The 22,653-nt window shown below is 35.4% G+C and overlaps 1 protein-coding gene across 3 annotated transcripts in view; it reads right to left on the bottom strand.

Annotated features, from left to right (window-relative positions):
* tlx2 (T cell leukemia homeobox 2) overlaps positions 1-22,653 on the bottom strand; it is a 95,342-nt gene that overhangs the window by 64,458 nt on the left and 8,231 nt on the right. For all 3 annotated transcript variants that reach the window (XM_039751856.1, XM_039751855.1, XM_039751857.1), the window contains exon 2: positions 4,193-4,430. In XM_039751856.1, the coding sequence (XP_039607790.1) occupies positions 4,193-4,430 (238 nt within the window). The remainder of the gene's footprint in view (positions 1-4,192; positions 4,431-22,653) is intronic.

The following is a 22,653-nucleotide window of genomic DNA, read 5'->3' as shown; positions in this document are numbered from 1 at the left end:
CATTGACTTTTATATATATATATATAGAGAGAGAGAATTCTAAACAGACACATATTTACATTCTAGACTTTAAATGTGTTGCTTTACTAAATATTAGAGCAATAACCAGTGAGACTTTGTATATTATTGATCTTGTCAGTGATTGACTTTATTATATTGCGTGAAATTTGGCTCAGTAGCGATGGTGCAGCAGTGTGAACTGAAGCAGCACTACCAAATTGCAATTTTGTTCATTCATTTCACCAAGGTAAAAAAAAGTTTACTGAGTATTTTCTGAACCAATGAAACTGTAAATATATCGGTTTTCGTACTTTTGCATTATTATACATACCAGTAAAGTGGAATATTTTTTCATAGATGTGAGCTGCAGCTGACAAAATGACCCCTGAAAAAATTGTTAAGAAATCTTCTGGCATGAAAATACCTTGGAAAACTCAAATAGTGTATGATCTTAAGAGAAACTGCTGGACAGCTACATATGAATGCAGGAAAACTAAATTATCAGTCCATTATGTAGTATTAAAGGTAGCATATAACAGCAGTCAGTCTTGAGAGGCTATCCTATTTTTCTAAAATTATAAAAGATAAGGCTGGAAATCCAAGATTTTCATTCTCAGCAACTGATCATTTTCTAAACCCAGTTCATTCAGCAGAATGCCTCCTGAAAACATCTAATGAAACTTGTGACTTTTGCCACATTTTCAAAAACAAAATAAGTGATATTAGAAATAATATAATACATCTCTCCAAAATGAATTATGTTGAACCTCAGGATGCTCTTTTCAGAGAATTATGTCTTCACTGAAACAGGTTTTCATGAAACTCCATGGATAAATTTCCCAATTCAAACCCTCCACTTGTGTCCTTGATCCAGTCCCAACAGAATTTTTTTAAAGAGCTCTCCGATGTGCTACCTGATAGTGTAGTTCACATAGTTATCTTATCATCAGATACCAGGGTCTTCCTAGGTAGTCAAATCCCTGCTTAATAAAAATAATCACAACTCGTCTGTACTTGACAACTATAGACCAATTTCTAACCAGCCCATTTTAAGTAAAACTCTGGATACAGCAGCTTTTCAACAATTAAATGACTGTTTAAATAAATATTCTATTCTTGATAAGTTTCAGTCAGCTTTTAGAACAAATTGTAGTACACAAACTGAACTAGTTAAAGTAGTAAATGATTTGTCCTAAATTGGTTTCAGTCTTATTTAACAGGTATACAATTATTTGTTAGTTGTGGTGATTGCAGCTTAGAGATCCATGATATTGTATATGGTGTACCACAAAGATCTATTCTGGTCCCATCATTGTTTTCAATCTATATGCTCCCATTAAGCCAGATAATCTCAAAACACACGGTGAACTACTGCAGCTGTGCAGATGACACGTAGCTTTACCTATCTATAGCACCTGATGACTCTGATGCTCTGAGCTCTCTGATTCTGAATGGATGGGTAGTAATTTCCTCAAGCCATTAGTAAAAATAGAAATAATGAAAGCATTAGAAAAAACATGATCCTTTAGCATTTAAATCAAGATGGAATTTTGGTGTAATCATTGACACTGGCCTAAACTTTAAATCGCACATTAACCAGATTACTATGGCTGCATTTTAGCTATATTACTGTAATGCACTACTAACTGGCCTCCCTAAGAAAGACAACAATCAGTTGCAGTTAGTTCAGAATGTAGCAGTTAGAATCTTAGCCAGAAAAAGGAAATCTGAACACATCCCATTTTAGCATTCTTACTTCGATTATGTGTATCCTTTAGAACTGACTTTAAAATATAACTAATGAAATGCAAAAACATTTAAATAATCTTGGTCCTTCTTATATTTTGTAGTGCCTTTCTCCAAATATCCCAAGTCGTAACCTTAGCTCTTCTAATAGTGCTCTGCTTATTATTCCAAAAGCCAAGCATAAAAGAAGTGGTGAGGCAGCCTTCTGCTGTTATGCATCAAAACCCTGCAATTCTTTACCAATAGACATACAATAGGCTAATACCATTGTTTCTTTTAAAAAATAAACTCCTTAAAGCCTGCTTTTTTAATTAGTTTTTTTTCCATAGATACTTTTTTGTTCTAGCCTTAATAAATTAGATATTCACAGAATTGTCATACTTGTCAATGACCCTGTAATCTTTATTAATCTTTCTTTTTCTCTGTGTTATTGATGGTTATTCTGTGGTGGCGTTCTGACCACGACCCCCTGATTAAAGTCCTGTGCAGCTACCTGTGACATCTGAGTTAAAGCAGATTCCCCAATTTCCCATGAATCCCCTAAGATGAAGCCTAAACAAAATGAATAAATAACTGCTTAAGAGCATTTATGTAACGCAGAATGACCAATGGGTGCTAGTCAGTCTTTTAGCCTTGAACTCCTATAGATGTTGGGTATTGTTCTCCAGTTTAAATTGAGTTTTTTAAAATTTTTGTCTACCCTGGCCACCTAACCTTATCATCGGACTAACATTTAGGGACTTAAACAATTCTATATTTGCGGACTATACTAATCTTAATTATATATCTATCTTATATAAGTGTGCATTATTTATTTTTGCATACTGTTCATCATTATTAATTAATCATTAATATAGTAATTTTACTTAGCTTTTCTTTGCTTGTTCTGTCTTCCTGGCCATCAGACCTTACTTTATTCTTTGTTATTTAGTATTGCCTAATCTTATTTTTTTTTTTCTTTTTTCTTGTAAAGCACTTTGAAATACATTACTTGTATGAAAATAAATGTTGTTGTTGTTGTAACTATTTCTTTGACATCTTGTAAAGCAACTTGAGCTAAATAAACCCTTTGTAGTAAAATGTGGTATAGAAATTAATGTTGTTATGATGACCAATGCTGTACAATGGTAAAATATATCAAGCATTTCCATGAAGAAAAAATAAATCTCTCATTACTCGTGTTACAAAATCCACTTCTGGAAAAATTGGTGCAGGGCATAAACAGGAAATGCATTCACATCAGACTGAGCTTTTGAATTGAAGATAGGACTGGATAACTACAGGTTACAACAGGTTAACTGGCATTTTGATTAAGTGACACAAGTAACATGAGATTTTATTTTTTTCTCTTGGACATTTTTGATTTAATTTACTGTTATACAGACCTGGTCACCATACATGCCTATTATATTGTATCATAAATGTTCCCCATGAAAACATGAGATTACATTTTTTTTCCACAGTTATGACAACAAAACTTGTGAGGTAGTAACATATCAAAAATATTTAATGTTGAGTTTTAAAAATAGCTTAAACATTCTTAATTTTAATTCATGAATAATAATGAGTCATCTGTATCTTCTGAAATGCAATTTAAATTTAATAATAAAGGTAATATGATCTTCTTTGACTTTGAGTTAATTATTAAACTGATTTTAAAATATTAATTGATTTCATGATAAACTACAGAGCTGTGAAAACCTGTTACTGCTTTTACATCTGACAATGCAAATTCTGTTTTATAATTGTGAGAATTATAGGTGCCCTAAAATTTGCAAATATTTGCCAGGAAAGTGTATGAGCCCCCATTGGCCTATATTAAATACCTATTATTTTAGTATAGTTCACTATTACTAGAACAAAGTTTTTTTGTTGGCATAGGGTGGGCACCATTTTAAGATGTCCCGTGAAATCCACTATGACCTTCCAGTCTGCGTCTATCACTATACTGACAGAGTTCCTCCTCGTTCATATGTCTTGGTGAGATTTGACTGGATTAGAAAGGATGTATGCTTCAGGTGGGCCATGCAAACAAAGGAGAATGCTGTTTGTGGTTTCAAGGTTTGTGGGTAACATGTGAGAGGAGAACTATAGAGGTGTTAAAGATGAAGCCAGAGGTGTGTTAAGCAGATAAATGATAAGATGGTATTCATATCATCTTCCTCTGGTTTGATTAAGATATAATATTACAATCAGATAATTTTCATCTGCTGAAATACAAATAAATCTATAATACTGTAATAGGAAAGGCATATAAGTAAAGGGTTGAAAAAAAAAAAAAAAAACTTTCTGAACACCCAAGTTCCATTTTTAGTTATTTAAATATTTTGTTTTAAATGTTGTGATTATTATAGAGTCACAACAACCTATAGTACTACAATTCACATTTAAAAAAAATCCTAAAGCATTTTATACAGAAAAGAACAATGTGAATTTGATATCCTACCGCCATTTTGTCCTCCTGTTCTGGAACCAGGTCTTGACTTGTGCATCAGTCATCTTCAGAGCCTTTGCCAAGGTAGCACGTTCTGCAGATGCAAGGTACTTCTGTCGATGGAATCGTTTTTCCAGCTCACAAATCTGAACGCGGCTAAAAGATGTCCTGGGTTTTTTCCTTTTGGGAGGTGTTCTGTTTTGGTAGGGATGTCCAATTCTTCTAGTGACCGAAAAAGGAGACAGGGCAGCTGTGAGGAAGAATGAAGGCTTGTCAGCTGTAGAGGTCGTTGTGTAGTTTTTACATTTATTACACATCTTGATTAGAAGTAATAACACTGATCATTCTGCCTTATTAATATTACTTTATTTATCCATAAAAGTTGTTTTAATTTGGAGACAAAATTAAATGTACTTATTTTCAAAATAAACACTTCTGCAACATAAAAAACATTTCAGCAAGTAAAATCAAATCATCAAATGAACATATTCAGCAAACTAAAAGCAGATAAAATTGTCACAGCAAAAAGAAACTGTGACACAACAGTTACATTTAATTCAAATATACCTTCAGTTTATTTCCAATACTTGTGCTTGCAAAAAACTAAATTAACTTTAGTTTTCCATAGCTTCCATTTTCTAACCTGTTTATTGGGGATTAGGGTCACAAGGAATAAACGCCCATCTCTGTGGCGTCAAGAACAAGGCTAAAACCAACCCAGTTAAACTCTGACAATGAACCAGACCTTACAGGCACATTCACCAAATCACATTTGTCAAAGTTGTGAAAGGAAAAATGTACTATAGTGTGTCACACACATGCAACTAGGAGGGAGTTGAGTGGACCAAGTGGAGATAATTACCTGCCAGGCCAGGGGGTGGCAGAGTGCACTAAACCAACCTCTGTTATCTCTGCAGGCCATATACAGGAAAACCTGCCTGATTCAACATCACTTCTGGTTCCAGCACCCAGACTGACGTCACTTCCGGTTCTGGTGCCCAGACTGACGTCAATTCCGGTTGGGGCCAAATAACATCACTTCTACTTTTCAGCTTATAAAGCCGCCATCTTTTCCTAACCTCATTAGTTCAGTTCAGGACTCAAAACAATGCATATGAGTGCTCTGTCAAAACCCTTTTGCAGCCAGTGACAATATATTGGTGGCTGCCCCAAACCTTTATGTAGGTGTCGAGGCTGTTCATTTCACAAGTGTCAAAATGTATCTAAGCTATCCCCGTGAGGAATTTATACAGATTCTATAGCATCACATTAGCAAATCTGACGATGGAATACATAAAATCCTTACATTCTGCTTGAATTCATTAGCAGCTTCAGACACAGTGGAAGCAAGGCTGTTTTGCCAGAATTAGTAGGCACTGGGTTATACAGTAATGAATAATTATTAACACTAAACTAAATATACAAATGCAGACGTTGATCCAAAAGCATATATTTATTCATCAGTTTACTTACTATGGAATACATTGGAACACACTTGCTTTTTCCTTTATTAGGCTTATTATTTTTGATTTAAAAAGTTTACAAACTTTGCTAAATAAATAAAGTTAGATATTTTTAGTTCAATTTAAATAATGAATGGCTGTTGAAATTTCACCAGCATGATTATTTTAGAGAGACTAGAACATTACAGCAGACATAAATTCTAAATCAAGCACAAGTCAATAGAAATAGAACATAATGCATATTATATAATGTCAAAAGATTTATGATAATGTCAAAGTATATCTACTTACTTAATTAACTTACTAAGATAATTAACAGCAGTTAGGATGTAGAACTATATATAAATGAGCTTCTAATTATTATTGCCAACTTCGGGTTCTAAACTGATAAATGCCAAACAGACCTATACAGTATAATGATTTTTATATATAATGACCCAAGAGTGGTGCAAATACTTACACAGATACAAAATGAATTGACTTCAATGTGTTACTCAAATCACTGTTTTAAATTATTTTTATTTTTTCAATTGTGAATTGTACTCTTTCCTAAAAAAATGTTTCCAACCCTCTTCTTGTGCCTGTCCATATTCTTTCAACATGTATTAAAGCTACGTTAATGTTTTTTCTATTCATGTGTTGTTGCAGTTTTATTTGTTTCATAAACAACAGATAATGGTACATGGTATTAATTATTAAAACAATGATAGATTGATAGGGTCACTACTAAGTAACCACTTTATATAAAATAAAAACAGCTGTCTGAAAACTTAACAGTGTGAAGTATCTAAAAAGCTTTCATGAAATAAAGCTCAAGGCCCTTTGTCCGGGCAAACTTTAATCTCATCTGGGCAGCTACCCCTGAGAAAGGCTAAAAGGGGATTTTCTGCAAATGGATGTTCTAAATTACAGGGTTTGGCTGTAGTTTCCACAGATGCCCAGTGAAATGCTCTGGAGACTTCCATAGAAGAAACAGGCTGGAGGCTGCCCATCAATCCAGACACCATTCTTGAACTTTGGCCTCTAGCTTGTCTTTCCTGAGACTGATGCACTAAAGAACAATTCTAGGAGATTCAGTCAGAAAGATGATATATTGTGCTTTTCACATTAATTAATATTATTAATTAATAGGTATTCATATGAATGTTTGCAAATGATGAAAATGCCACAAAGCAATAAGAAGCATATACTGAAATTAAAGGACTTAATACTGGAAAACACTTTTTTGTGGTATATTCCAAGATGTTCTTTCGGACATTTTTTATATTTCTAACTTTGTTGGGAACATTTGACATTTGCTACTTCTAGTAAGTACTTTAGGCATTATGCTCAGTTCAATTAAAATGCATTCATCCTTTGTAGGTTGACTTTAGGATGGTGTGGATGTGCGTGTTAGTAGATAATGCATTGGATTAGAATCCCTCCACCGCTGATTCCTAAATTGACCCCAATGCTGCCAAGGCTACATTTCAGAATGAATTTACATTAAATTGACTTTATTTATTAAGAATAATTATAAGTTTTTACCAATTTACAATATGCTGGTAAAAGTCTGTGGGCTATACTATACACAAGTTTTAACATTCTGCGGCTCTAAGCTGAGAGGCAAACTACAAGATGAACCTGACAAGATGTGTCTTTGTCAAACAAAGCAGCCATAATGAAAATATTAGTTATCAGCAAACACCTTCAGTGCTTACCCTGAAAGCTTTCTAGGACAAAACGTGAACAAATAATGTGAGTTTCTTGTTACTCTATAAAAATAATACTAATAAACATTTATGCTCTCGCTAAGAGGACACAAACATTCACGTTGATACATCAGCCCATAACTCTTGCCTAGGAGAAGACATCAAAGTAGAAACATTGCAATGTTAATTTCCTTTTTTTTCAGGGCAGATGTAGGCTTTGGTGACCCAATCTGAATCCTATACTCCCATTTGTACAACTGTTTCTAAATCCAACTTCAATGTCCTATAGAAACACAGTTTAGGGAACAGCTGAGTGAATCTACATGAAAAATGTTAAAATGATGTGTGTCTGTGAACCATTACTCAAATGCACATGAAAAGTTGGGTTATGTATTTTTGAAATCACTGAAAATGGAATCATAAATGTACCCTAGCACTACTTTTAAAAATCACTTATGATTGTGATAACATTAATAAAAGTGTTGTATAAAATAAAGGTTGGTTGGTATATATCCATTGTAAACTATGACTTGATTTAGGTCATCTTGTATTAATGTAATATCTATCTATCTATCTATCTATCTATCTATCTATCTATCTATCTATCTATCTATCTATCTATCTATCTATCTGTCTGTCTATCCAACTACACACACATGTAAGTATCTTTTTTCTCTATACCACCACTTCACAGAAGAAGAACAAGAACTATAATTCTCAATAAGCTACTGTGTATGTTTGTGTGTGTGTGTGTGTGTGTGTGTGGTCCCTTCAGGCAATCTTATTAGTCAATTTGGATTTGGTGACATGATCAACAGAGGAATAGCCCAGCAAGAGTGATCAAGACACACGAGGATACCAAGTAAAGTTATAGGAGAGACACTGAGAGTCACCTTCAAGACAAGAGGTATTTCAGAAATACAAATTATATTTTCACAGCAGATAATGGCGGTCCATCTACTATTATTGATAGTGAAAAAGCAGACAGAAGATGAGCAAAGTGTCTCAAAATTACAGAGTCTGAGAGCTTGTCATGTATCAAATATTTTAAAATTTATTCGAAAGGCAACATAGATAGTTTTTATATAAAATAATCCATCCATCCATCATCCAACCCGGTATATCCTATCTACAGGGTCATGGGGGTCTGCTGGAGCCAATCCCAGCCAACACCAGACACAAGGCACGAAATAAACCCCGGGCAGGACACCAACCCACCGCAGGGTGCACACACACAATCACCCACATACCAAGCACACACTAGGGACAATTTAGGATTGCCATTGCACCTAACCTGCCTTTGTACTGTGGGAGGAAACCGGAGCACCCGGAGGAAACCCACGCAGACACGGGGGGAAAATGCAAACTCCACGCAGGGAGGACCCTATATAAAATAATAAATATTTTATTTTAAACTGAAATACTATGTTGTAATAACTCAAAATTCTCATTGAAGAACAAAGGATTTAGATGTCTTTATCATCGCAGGACTAATTTGGAGTATCTAAAACAAGACGCTTTTATAGACTCGTTTAATGATGATTCAAATTTTTACAATAAACTTAATGGAAATTTTCATCCTCCCATTGACTGAATCCTATAATTTTAGTGTTGAAGGCTGATGAAGTCTATTCCAGCATGTCAAATGAAAAGTATGAACTAATTATAAACATAGCACCAATGGACAACTTCTGCTCCATTGTTGTTTAAAATTAAAAAAAAAAAAAACCAACCTGAGCCAGACACAATCCTTATCTGGGTCTGTAAAATGACATTGTAAACCAAATTAATCTATGAAAGTGATATCATCTTGTTGGAATGTGGTTGGAACTCTTAACAAACAATTACCGTATATACTCATGTATAAGTCGGGTCTTGAAACCCAAAAAATCGATCCCAATTTATATGCCCGTTCAAAAATGTGACACTTTTTTTTTTTTTACATCTTTTTGCCTCCTCCAATCTCGCATCAGTTTCTCAGACGCGTCGAATTTTGTTGCAGCAGCGCAGTTACCAATTTCTTTCACTACTTAAGCGACTTTTAATTTAAAACCAGCTTCATATTTTCTTCTGATCAAACACTCCATCGTAGATAAGGGATGCTCTTACCATAAAGTGCATGAGGGTGTGAGATACAAAAAACACAAATCAGTGCAAATGTTGCTTCAGAATAGTTTGGGTATTACCGTGTGGTCACGTAAGCACAATAGAGAGTCAGAGAGAGAGGTTTGCAACGCGTGCTGATACAGCGCATAGCCGCACCCACATAGAAAAAAAAGTCAGTGTGCTCCGTGGTTATTCTCTCAGGTGGGTGTTAGCATATCATAATCCCTTGTACCAATAGCGCGAGTTTTCCACATTCGACTTACACAACCAACATTATAAAATACCAGAAATTATATTGTAAAATCAAGTCCTAACTTATCCGCAGGAGAACTTATCGTGAGTATATACGATATATAAATCGCCATATTGAGCCAAGTGTATTTGAGTGTTAGAAATATTAGTGTGCAAGATTGCCATCACAGTGCAAGAGGTATAGTTTCAAAGGCACTGTTAACTCAAAGTAAATAATAACATATTGTATGTAAATAAGGTAGTGTTAGATCTTGAGGCAGTACAGGATCTTTTTGACAGAAACAATTATATTCATTTGAGCTGATTAGGAGTTTATTCAGCCAAATAATTGCAAATTAATTAATATTAAATCTAAAGGTATTGTATTTGGGAATGAAATGCACTTACATTGCCATTTAATGGTGACATTATTTCTAAAGACAGATAATAACAAAGAAAGTAAAATCCCACACTAACGAGTTATCATGCTATTGCAAAGGTTGCCAAATTACAGAAATCTTTTTATGTAGGCATACAAAAACTAGCACCACACTGAATAAAATTAAAACAAAACGCCTACATTTAGTGAGCAATCATTATAATATGACACCTTTTATTGTGTATGCCTAATGAGATTTTAGATTTTTATTAATAACCGTGACATATTTAGGATATGCTCTTTAAATACTCTACACTGATTTGCAGTTTTGTACAACAATGGTGTTACTCTTGTACATATAGCAGGTCATAGGGACTAATAAAGCCTGCTTAAAGCATTCTTAAGAGGAGCATTTATTTTGATTTTTATGTTCACGAGAGATGATGCTTGTAGAACCGCAATTTTTATTGTTTCTGAACCCAGTCACCATTTCTAAACACACACTTTCAGAAGTAGTGTCAGAATAGCCTTTGGGGCAAAATGACTTCAATAAAGCATATATTTAAACCATTCTCCCACATTTGTGTATGCTAGATGAACAGCTGATGCAGCATTTGGTTAAACTGTACAATCACTATAATATTGATAAATGGAAATATTCTAATGGAAGTAAGCATGTAATATAAATGAGGCCCATATAATTTGGCAGTGTGCTTATGGAAATATCCTTCACGTGGAAACTATCACGATAACTCAAAAGCCATGCACATCTTCTGCTGGGGGATTTGCTAAAATTTACTGACTGCAGAAGTTACCAGCACGCCAAAGCAATTTCCCTTGCAACCCGATAAATGGAGGCTACACATTTATAGAAATCTACAAAAGATTAAGGACATTGCTAATTTATTTTTCTGAAAAATGTGGGATGGGTCTGCATTATTGAATGAGTAGGCTTTGAAAGTGGTGCAGAGAGTTTTTAACATGAAGAAAAGACTCAATTGGTTCTGGATCTGGACCCATTTTTAAAATATTTTAAAAGTTTTTTTTAGTACATTCCTCTTGTGTGGTTGCATAGGTTTTCTATAAGTGCTCTGTTTTCCTTTTGCATCACAAAGACATGTTTTTGGTTAACTCTATATAGCTACTGCTTGTGTGTGTGTGTGTGTGTGTGACTGGGAAAGTAAAGACAAAACTGAAGTATTCATCTACTTCCAAAATTCCTGAACTTGTTTGTAGTAGTAACTGTCCTTGAATAAATGTAGAATGTGCCGACAGCCTGGTATCATGCAAGTTCGTTGGCCAGGGTCTTTGAAAAAATTATGGGTTAGAATGTGAAACCTCCACACTCAAGGCAGCCCATCCAATAAATGAAATGAAGATAACTATCTGAATGCCAACCATAATTTTCTTCTCCAGCCATCAAGAAACTTTTAAACCTGCTTCCAACATAGAGTAACCAGAAGCCAGAGCCTACAGTACTGTAGCAACAACAGCCACAAGTTTTGGTCCATCTATGGATGGGCCAGCAGCCCATAGCAGGGCATGCTGACACACACATTCACATTCACTTAATATGGACTAATTTCAAATGTTAAAGAAGATGGTGTTAATCTACCAACAAGCAACAATCTAATCAATATCCAAGTGGTGTGAAGTTTTCAAGCAGCAGCTTTTCCAAGCACATCACTAACCACAAAGTGTTTTATCTTCATGTGCACATACAATAAAGAAGCAGAGCTCCCTTCTAATAAATGTGAAATATTTTTTACTGACTTTTAGTGGAATAAATGTGTCAGAGAAAGAGAAATGAATAGTGAAGCATCAAGGTTTTTTCATCAACGCATATATCATCTTTATCAATTGAAAAGATTTATAGGAGACTAACGAGGAAAATAACATTTTGTAATGATCTTTCACTAATATGAAATCATTTACAGAGTGCTAAACATTGTGAAGAGCTTTTCTGGCACAGAAGCATAGCAATAAATGAAAAACATTGATGGGCTAGGCAATAATGAAATGACACTGCAGCAGGGACTAAAAGGCGCAAAACACCATTTGTGATCTTCCATGAAAGGAAAAACATTTAAACAGAAAATTTGGCTGTAAAAATGCTGTAATTCTTCATGTATCAAGAAGAGTATAACTCCATGTTCAGGTAACCTGAAATTACTTCTATGGGGGTCAGCAGTAAGCCACATGCTTAAAAGCCCCTTCCAATCAATGGGCTAACAGCTTAGAATAGTTGGCAACAAGGACTCCATAGACAGGAGGAATTAAAATCAGAGGTTAGACAAGGAGAGTGTTTTGTCAAGAATGACAAAAGCATGTATACAGAAGTGAATAAGTGGACCAGCCCACCCACGGGGTAGATTGTGTCCTATACTGCTTATATAGGGCCAGAAGACATATGTAGCACATTTATTTATACCTTTTGGGGTTTCTGCTTTGTTCCCTTGTTTTGTTTGTATATTCTCTTTTTGTTGTTAAGTTTCCTTCTGGGTGTCGTTTGGTTTCAGGATCAGCTCTCTGACACTTAAAGGTCATTTTATTAGGCATACCAAATTATGTGTTCCTCCAAAGAGCTATGACTATAACTCAGTATATATAGTTATGAACTACAGGTTCAGTTTTTGTCTGATAAAAGACTAGAATAGGCAACAATCATGACCTAAACAATGAACATGTTTCCAGATATTGGTGGATCCAGCATCACAGAAATAGTGTAACAGCACTGACAAGTTACATCAGCCAGGGATGTATCACCAGTAACAGGGGCTCCTGTAAAAGTTGCAAAAAATATTTCACTTAGTGTAGCAAAGGTGAATGGTCCTTTTAAGGATCGTGTAAAGTGCAAAAAACCCAATCCGGCACTCAGCGGCAGTGCTAAATTGGTGTCAGCAGCCAGATAAGAAGACCTACAGTCTGATTTAGCAAAGCACAGAGTCTTGCTTTGGCTCTTCTGAGAAGTTGCTGGAGTGTCTCCAGGCTGAGATCTGCGATCCGGAAAGCTGTTTGCAGCATCTATGCAGGGAGAAAGACAGCTGAGAGACTGCTATCTCTGCAGCTCCACCAACATTTCTCCTTCTGCTAAGGTCCATTGTCCTGATTGTGCATATTGTTGTGGAATGGAGTTTGCAGTGTCAGTTCAGCAAAGGAAATCACCCAAAAGACCTGAACATCTGCAGCTGCACAGGTTCTCCTGCTTACTTGTAATCAACAGATCACTGCACAGAAGTGTAGTGTTTAACATCTTTGCTGAACTGCTTGACAATGCAACATCCCTGCTGCACCATGTGACAACATAGCACTCAACATCCCTGCTTCACCACCTAACAGCTAAATGCTTAAGACCACTGCTGATGTGCTTTTGTCAGCGACGGCATGACCACAGCAGAAATGAAGACCACTCTACCATTTCAAAGAGATGTGTGTCGTTTCAGGAACTTGGAAGTGGTCGCTGGAGATACCTACTTTGAAAGGGAGGACAAGTTGCATCAGCCAGGAAGGAGTCACCCAGATGGCATTCCATCATCAGCGGCAGGACAGCCTATAAAAACTGCAAGCCTGCAAAGTCACAAACAGTAATCCATCTAATGAGGCAAAGGTAAGCAGTCTTTTCAAGGATGGTGAGCCACCAAAAACTGCCATTTAAAGAGCAAAGGAGCCATTCTGGCATTTATTGCCGGTGCTACAATAGCTTTCCTCCTGAGGTTTTCACACAATACAACCTTAAAAGTCTGCTGAGAATTTTACAAAAAATAAAATATATCCAGTTAGTGGTAGGTTTCCAGTGGGAAAAAAATGATAATGAGAGAAGTCAGAGCATGGTCAGACTTGTTCAAGTGAACAAAAAGCCCAAAAGTACTCAAATAAGATTTCTTTACAACATTAATAGGCAGATGTGTATCTCAGAATGCACAGTGCATTAGACCCAGAAGTGAATCGTCTAAAGCAGCAGAAGAAATTATGTGTCATTGTGTTAGGGAATGAAGCAGGGTCAGCAGATACAAGTGGTCAGCAGCCTTCTGCTATAACTACTTATGATGCCACGTAAACCAAGACAGTTCAACACAACACTCAAATTAACAAAGGCTTAAAATAATTTAAGTAAAAGAATAAGTTGAACTTTTAGGAAAATTGTGATAATATCTGGTGTTAAACCAGGTGATATCTTTGTTAGAAGACTTCTACTTGATTTGATTTCCTGTAGTCTATAGTAGCTAATAATTAAACTGTTTCTTGCTTTTCTGAGAGACAGGAGGACAGAGATTCATTCGGGCAGTGCAGCATCAGCACAGCCATTGCTTTTATGTCAATGAAAATAGTATAATACTTCAATTACAAATCAATAGATGCACTGAACTTTGCAAAGATAGTTGATGTCTAGGCTATCACAACATTTCAGTAGGTTTACATCTTTGACTAGTACTTTTTGAAACTTTTCTTTGGAACAACTTTTCTTCTATAGAAGTTCTTGTGTTTTTCATGTTGGGTCATTCTCTTACATAGTGATCTAGTTGTATTTCAGCTTCAGCTCATCTTGCCTGAAGTAGTGGGCCTTGAAAACTTGCATATTGTAGTCTTTCTAGTTATTATTTTTCTAGTTAAAGGTGTCATTTTGCTTAACTTCTTACTACATTCATAATGGCTAACATGGTACTACACCTCTGTACTAGGTTCAGCTCACAAAGGGAAGGCTTGAATCATTTACTACTGAACATGGTTTATGTTTCCTTTAAATATGGCAAGTTCTTAAAGTACTGACAGCTCAATTGGTAGAATTAATTCTGTCTTGTGAAATGAATTGTTAGCTCCTTTCTAGACATAATGAAGCACTTTTCAGCCAGAAAGCTTTAGTTCTGAAAAATTGATTAACCACTCTGCACAGTGCTTTCATTATTTGTTTTTGACCAACCCTGGACACATCCTTTAGTTTTGACTTTTCCATAATTAGAAGATTTTATTGCTGCCTATACATAACTTCCCAAGTGTGTTTCTTACCACTTACCAATTTTTTCTAAATTCAATTATAATGAAGTTAATATAATAATAAGGTTTTTGGTAAAATCCTGACACTCACCAAAATCCACAGATAAGCAACAGCCTTTGGTCTACAAAACTCTTCCACCTTTCTATTTTTCTTTTCTTGTGTCAGTTTGTCCAAACAATGTACATAAAAGAATTAGTCTGAAAATACGCTATGGAGAACTTCAGCCCATCGCATCACGTATATGAATACAGCCACAAACAAAACAGGATAAATAAAAGTGACCAATCAGCCCAATAGCATTAATGCTAACACAATATAAAACAACAAGGAATAAAACACAAATAATTAAGTCTAATTGTATAATCTTGGAAGGATACGAGTTGAAAAAAGTTGTCATCCCATTTATAATCAAAGAACCTTGCACAAAAAAAGAAAAGGAATAGCCAAAAAGATCAGAAAATAGGATCTTGCTATTATCATCATTAGGTGTCGTCCCCTATCACAAGGTTGACCATCATGGTTCTCTATCATATTTCAGCTAGCCTCTTTATCTTTCCATACTTTTTTAGTCCTGATCTTTCCTTGATTTCATCTATCTAGGTTCTCTTTGGTCTTCCTTTATATTTTTTACAATAATTTTTAGGCTTAAGAAATGAGGACAGGAAAGTCTAAACTTTGGACTTTGTATCTAACAGAAGAAACTTTATCAACTAACAATGGCAGACACTTTAGAGGAACAAGAACCACAAATCTAAATGAACCTCACAGAAAAGACTTCACCAAAGAAGGGAGGCTTCGGGGGATCTCAGTAACTGCACACGAAGAAGCAGAAAATGCTAAAAAAATAAACGCATAACAAGAAACTAAGGCGCACAGTCGCAAAGCTTTTGTTTATTCTCCCAGAGGAAATCATAAGCTAGTTGCAAGCTGTTTTAAAAACATGAAATAACAATTATATTTAGGCGGCAATTAGCCTAGAGGGAACAAAGAGTACAGTTAGAAATAATTTGCTAATTATTATGCCATTAGCACAGCCTCTTATGAGCAGGGACTCCACAATGGTGCCTTTAAAAGGATGTAAAGCTCATCCCTGCACATGGGTTTACGCTGCTTGCAGTGAATACAAAGTAGTCTGAGCAAGTAATAAAATTTAGCATCAGCATATCAAAAAATAAATACCGCCTCAGAGAAATCTCATCCCATAACAAAATCATTTATACTTAATAACACTTCCTGCGACAGGATTTTTTTGCCCTGTTGTGTATATTACCTTACCTGGTGCAATCTAATAAAAATAACTGTTAAAGATTCAAGAAGTATGGAAGGTGGGGGGATGAAACCGTGTAACAAATGTATTGAATAAAGCAGAAACATTTCACTGCAATTTATTATAGAATCTGGAAGACCTCTGCTTTAACAATTTCAGCAGAGTTTCTAACTACAAGAAATGCCATTAAGGCAAGTAACTAAAAAAATATAATACAACTGCATTATACCTCTTAGGAGCCCATGAACTAAATTTTCTAGTTGAGCTTTAAACACACAGGGACTTGCATCCTCTTCTAGTACTTAATGATAAAGGCCTAGTTAACTCTCAAGTCAACAGTATATCTTTGACTTTGAAAGATAGTTTTTACACAGGCGTGCACCATGTTGGACTCGCTTCCTTTTTAAGACTGGCTCCTTACTTGAGTGTTACTTTGCCAGAACAATAAGCAGCTCCCTATAAAACTTTTTTTCTCACTATATAATTTTGCCTTCTTCTTGTCTTTGACACCCAACCACCCCTTGGACACTCTTCCCCGACAGTTATAGTGGAGTAATGTCGACTGCTTGAACTGCTAGCTGCAAGCCATCATGCGAGACTCCACAAAACGTATGTGACCCTATCCTATAAAGTACAATTGTGAATCATGACTATACACGACCCAAAATCGGACAACATAGTTTTAAAAAATTTGACTCTATAAAGCAATAATGGACAAAGCAGGTTCAGAAAATGGGTGTGTTATGCTCACTTTATTGACAGGAGCCTGAATATTTTTGTCTAGAAATAATTCTGGGCCAGTGAACACATCAGAATCTTGTCAGGGACATATGAAAGTCAGTAAGCCAAAAATGACAACACCCAAAATGTAAAACCAAAATAAAAGTCTAAGAAACAGTATCACTAAATTCCTTACACTGACCGTTGATATTTACCGTGACTAACAGATTTTAATCCTTCTTTTTCATATTTTATGCTCAAAACTAGTCAGAACATAATAAATATATCTGGCACCATGGAATCAGACATGACCAACTCAGAAGATGAGACTGACCCCCAAGCCTAGTAATGGTAAACAAACAATTCCCAAAACAATGATGCAGCAACGTCACCAACAAATGAGAATAAAATGACCAAGCACAATCATACAAATAAGAAAAAAATAATGAGCAAGTCAAAATTTAGATACCTATGAAAAAGTGGAAGGAATGTACGACTTGTGTAGTTAGTGGGCTATTGTATGGAAGTATATTCACAAAAAGCAACAAGAAAAACATACTATATAGAAGAAGAGCTGTGTGTCAATTCCCATAATGCAAGAAAGGAGTCAAACAATGAGGATCCGTTGTTGTTTGTTCATTGGCAATGTAACTGTTGTGGCTTTGACAGTCGTGTTAATCCTACTGTATACCTGATGATGTGAAAGGAGAACTGCAGTGTATCAGACAAATAGGTAGCAGCAGGAATATTTACTATTTGTGCCTACCTGTTACCCATTAGAATGAACATACTAGACCCGTCTAGTAAATGTTGAATTGACATGGAGACAAGTCCTTGACTGAGTGAAATCTAGAAGATTTGTTGAAGTTATCATTTTAGTAGGTACAAGAAGCCAAACCACCTGCACTTCAGAACAGGTAATCCACCTGAAGCTAAGAATGTTTGAGCCCTGCCAGTACTTGGATGGGAAACCATCTAGGAAAAGTTTGGGTTGCTGCTGGAAGAAGTGTTGGTGACACAACCTAAAGGAGCTTATCTAGTAGTCTGTTTGTGGATGCCACTGCCCCAGTGCAGTTATGGGAACACTGCGCTGTAAAAACTGGTACCATCCTTGATTCTCTGTGGTCTTTAAAGATCCCTGGGCATCCTACGTAAAAAGTACGGTGTTTGTCAATGTCTTAGCTAAGTTGCCCACCAATATCTTATTCATTCTGGCCGAATAATCATCCAATGTCTCTAATTGGCTATCTCTGTCACTCCTTTACCACCTAATAGCTAATGTGAGGTGAGCATACAGGTGCAAAAATGGCTGCCATTGCATCATCCAGGTGGAAGCTACACATTGATAGTGGTTGAAATGTCTCCCCACTCTCTATATAAAATGCTTTGAGTAAGTTGGAAAAGCTCTCTACAAATGTAATTAATTGTTAATTTATTATTTAGATGAGTGAGCCAGCCACCCTACTCATTAGACAGGACACACATTCTGCATACGTAAACCCAGGGTGTTGAATGTTTGTTGTGATTCCCATGTTTGTACCATTTGTCTTAATTAATTTCTATATTTATTATTGTTATTGTTATTAGCCATTTTCATGTATTTAGGTTCATAGATGGCTCCTATTGTTTACATTGCATTCTAACTTCTTGTACTTCATATTATTATGTTACAGCCATGTATGCTACCCTGGTTCAAGTTTGTGAATTGTTTAATGTTTTTGTTGTTTAAATATAATTTTTATATTCTGTTATTCATTCTGTTTTCGGTTTTGTTCTGTATGTATTTTATTTATCTAATACTTTCTCCACTAGGTAAGAATAAATATGTAGGAATAGCTACAATAAATTTTTAAATAATTGATATTTGATATCTCTTGCCCTATGTGTATCCTCACCATTCCTCCTACTCCTTTTCTCGGTATCCTCATGTGTCTCAACCTCTCTTTCCTAGTGCTTCCTCTCTCGAGTGCGTCCCCATAAAACCTGCTTCTCAGGCTCTGTGATTTCAATGCACCTTGCTTGTCCTTTTTATGAAAACACAATCAGTATTCTTGTGATTACTTATCATCTTTGAAGGCTACTTGCCCTATGTTAGTATTTAGCAACCCAACGTACGTGGGTAAATTATTACCTTTTTTATTGAAATACTCCATTAAAACTCCTTTTCTGTTAAAAAACATCAGAAATTATGTCATCATCCCTACCACTGTGCCACCACAACAAAAAATGGCCAATCAGACCAAAGCCAAACTTGACCAATTAGAACTGTTTGGAGGACTGGACAAACACACACTCACAAATAGTAGTTTTTTATTATATAGTAGATTTTGTTGTTGATTTGTTATTTTTCAGTTTTATACAAAGTTAAGATTCTATTGTATTTCTTAGTGTTCTAGTTGTCTGCCCTGTCTAATGTATGAGGAGCCTAAAGAGCCAGGTCAATCTGATTAGGCAGCAGAGGTGCTAGCCCCAGTAGGATTTAAGCCAAAGTTGAAGTAGGCTCAACAGCTTTGACATTAATTTTGTGTTCTTTTCTTCTTTTTGATACTGAATTTACTGTTTTGACCCCTACTTTGGAATTAAGCTACTGTCTCTGGTTCTGTACTTATTTTTTATTTTGCTTCAAAGGCAAATTTATTTGCTTTCACTGGGTTTTTAATTATTTTTTATTCTGGAATTCTTTTGAATCCCTTCAATAAATAATTTGTTTTATTCTTTGGTTAAAGGTTAATTTTTTTTCTATTCCCCTCTTCTGGACATTTTGTGATGTTATCTTACTACAAGCCTTTGTCCCTTTTCTGAGCCTAGGCAGGTCTGAAGCCTGCCTTAGTAATTGGGATGAGGCTGTCTGTGGTGAGGCCGACTCTTGGAGGCCTGCACCCCTTTTTGTGCTTTGTAGTCTAAGGATTTACCACACATGTATATATTTAAAGTATGATTAGTGTGGTTTGTTTTCAAGTGATGCAGTGTTATCTCTTCTTTATCTGTATATTTAAAATAAAAAATCTTTTGTCTGTCCATCTCTCTCTGTCTCTGTGTATGTATATATTGCTGTAGAATCTTTAGTATGAAACCTGGACTAAGTCATCTTCTGTTTGGCTTCTGAACATTCTCCCAGTGTGTTTACGGATTTTCCGCAGTGACTGTTTCGTCTCTCATTTTCCAGAAACAACTATGTATGGGGGATTGTTGATTCTAAATTGGCCTGTACGTGTAGGTGTGTGAGTGGGCTCTCTGATGGACTAGCCTTTTGTTTCAAACACCTTGTGCCATATGCTAGCAGTATAGGCTCTTGCCTCACATAATGCTGCATTTGACTAAGCGAGTTTGAGAATGTTATGTTAAATTTATATTTCTAAGTTATATTTTTCACTTTGAGGACTTATAGTTAATATTATTTTTGTCTTTGGTTGCCCCACAGTAATATTTCTCTCTCATTTGAAAGATTTGGTCAATGTATTTTTTCAAAATTTCTGAGTGATTAACATTTTAGTGATAGAAGTTTGACTTTCAACAATCAAAAAAAAAAATTATTATTGCATGCCAGCGCAATAGTCAGACAATTATTATATGTTAATCTTATATGGAATCCTTCATTGTGAGCTCCTGCACAGGCCACTCATAAATTATTATGTTATATTTAATTTTATTGTAATCACTTTATTTTCATAAAAGAAAAAGTATCAACAGTAAATGTTAAACTAATTTATGAAGGTAAAGGTAATTTGTATTATTCATAAAAAACATCAATTTTTGATCCCAATCAATCCAATTTAGGGTTAAAATGAGTCTTGAGTCTCGTTGTCAAACACTGGGTTCAAGAGCCAGAAATTAGCAGTGACTGTGGTGTCATAAAGTAAATACACTTGCCTTGATTGAAAATGTTTTAAAGCAAAAAACATGTAGGCAGTATTAATTCAAAGGATGAGATGAAATATATTTCAGATAGAAGTCTTCTTTCTGGCATCCCTGGGCCATGACTTTTCTGGTTACTTTCATTAAAGAATATATAACCTTTGACCATGGACTGCATAAAACAACAGTGTGATGGAACTATGGTCAAATTAGTCCGAAGTTCATAAAAAACCCTCAAACATCTTCTCAGTTATTACACGAGAACCTCATTAAACATTCATAAGGGAAACTACACCATCAATTACGATAAAAGGCAATAAGGACCATTTCACAATCACTGTCTAAGAGATTTGTGATCCTTAAGACGAAGAAAAAAAAAAAACGAGGCCGCAAATCCTTTCCCACTACAGACATCACCATAAAGTTGCTTCATTTACTTGGCCTAAAGATTGTTACCGACTGCTCTTTCATCACATGTTTTATTGGGCATCTTAATTTTATTAAGAGATGATGGCAGAGAAGCGGTAGGCAGCTTTATTTTCCTTTATTAATTATTTGTGCCCCAAATAAATAATAAAGTAACAAAATATATATATCTCAATCATTCTAAATATAATACAATATACAGATGATGTACAGATTTTCATTTTGTCCAAATAAGATGCTGTACTAAGGAACATGGATTTAAGGGACCTGAATATGACTCTGGCATATTGATGTCATAAAAGTAAACAACATTGTCGTTGTTTGTCTAGGTGATACCACAAGTTGGGGAAGACCCTCAACAAAGATTGGGTAGGCTTTCCTATAGATCTTCTTTTGGAAACACCTTAAAAACACAGACTTTAGGTCCTGGAGACCATGGTAATCTGTTTGAACGCAAGTGGTTTTCACCAGAGGAACACTGCAAACTAGCAGTTTTTATGGAGGCCACATGGTCTCTCTATGCTAATTTTAGATCAATTACAGTTGTAGAATAAACTAACATTTGTTGTAATAACCCAATGAACTTTGATTGTGGAGGTAAAATAAGGACTCCCTAAATAAGATTATGCTATGTTGCTTATTAAAGTGATGGCCACAATTTTGGACATGATAGCCACTCAACACATAAAGAGAACAAGGGCACATCTCTTCTCTATATTTAACGTGTCTGCTATTTCTACTACTGTTATTTACATTAAAGGAAAAGATGAGACAAGGTTTTACCCTGTGCCAAGTTATACGTTGAAACAACACCCTATCAGAGGAAGTTCCAGGAAAAGCCAAATGCAGATGAATTTACACAATTTAAACAAGCCTTATTATATTTCTTTTTTTCCAGCTAAGGGGCATAATAAAGACTTATGAGGTTGTGAATGTGTCTTGGTAGAGGGTGGCAGATGTATACAAGTTTATCAGAGCTGGTAACTTTTTTTGGGGGTATTTCAGTTGTATTAGGAACAGACCACAACCCAAAAAAATCCAACTAATGGTGGCTCTGCAGTTAGAAACTGTGTGTTGACCATGTTGCAAATTAAACTGATATTCTTCGTACAGAATAAAAGACATATAATATGTTTACTAACAGAAGGGTACAGGATTAATGCCAAACAGACATACAGCAACAGACAAATCATTACATCATGTGGAGTATGGTAGCTGATACGCCAAATGAGTTTCACTCTTGCCAGCCATAAACATGAATAAGTGAAGGAGAACAAGTTTTGTACACTGAAGGACTGGAAAATATATCACCTGACCCAAAACATTCTAGTTTCTCCTGGTT

The sequence above is a fragment of the Polypterus senegalus genome, chromosome 4, assembly GCF_016835505.1.
Source record: "Polypterus senegalus isolate Bchr_013 chromosome 4, ASM1683550v1, whole genome shotgun sequence".
In the NCBI taxonomy this organism is placed as follows: domain Eukaryota; kingdom Metazoa; phylum Chordata; class Cladistia; order Polypteriformes; family Polypteridae; genus Polypterus; species Polypterus senegalus.
The sequence above is the reverse complement of the archived record's forward strand: the minus strand, read 5'-3'. Positions and strand labels throughout refer to the sequence as shown.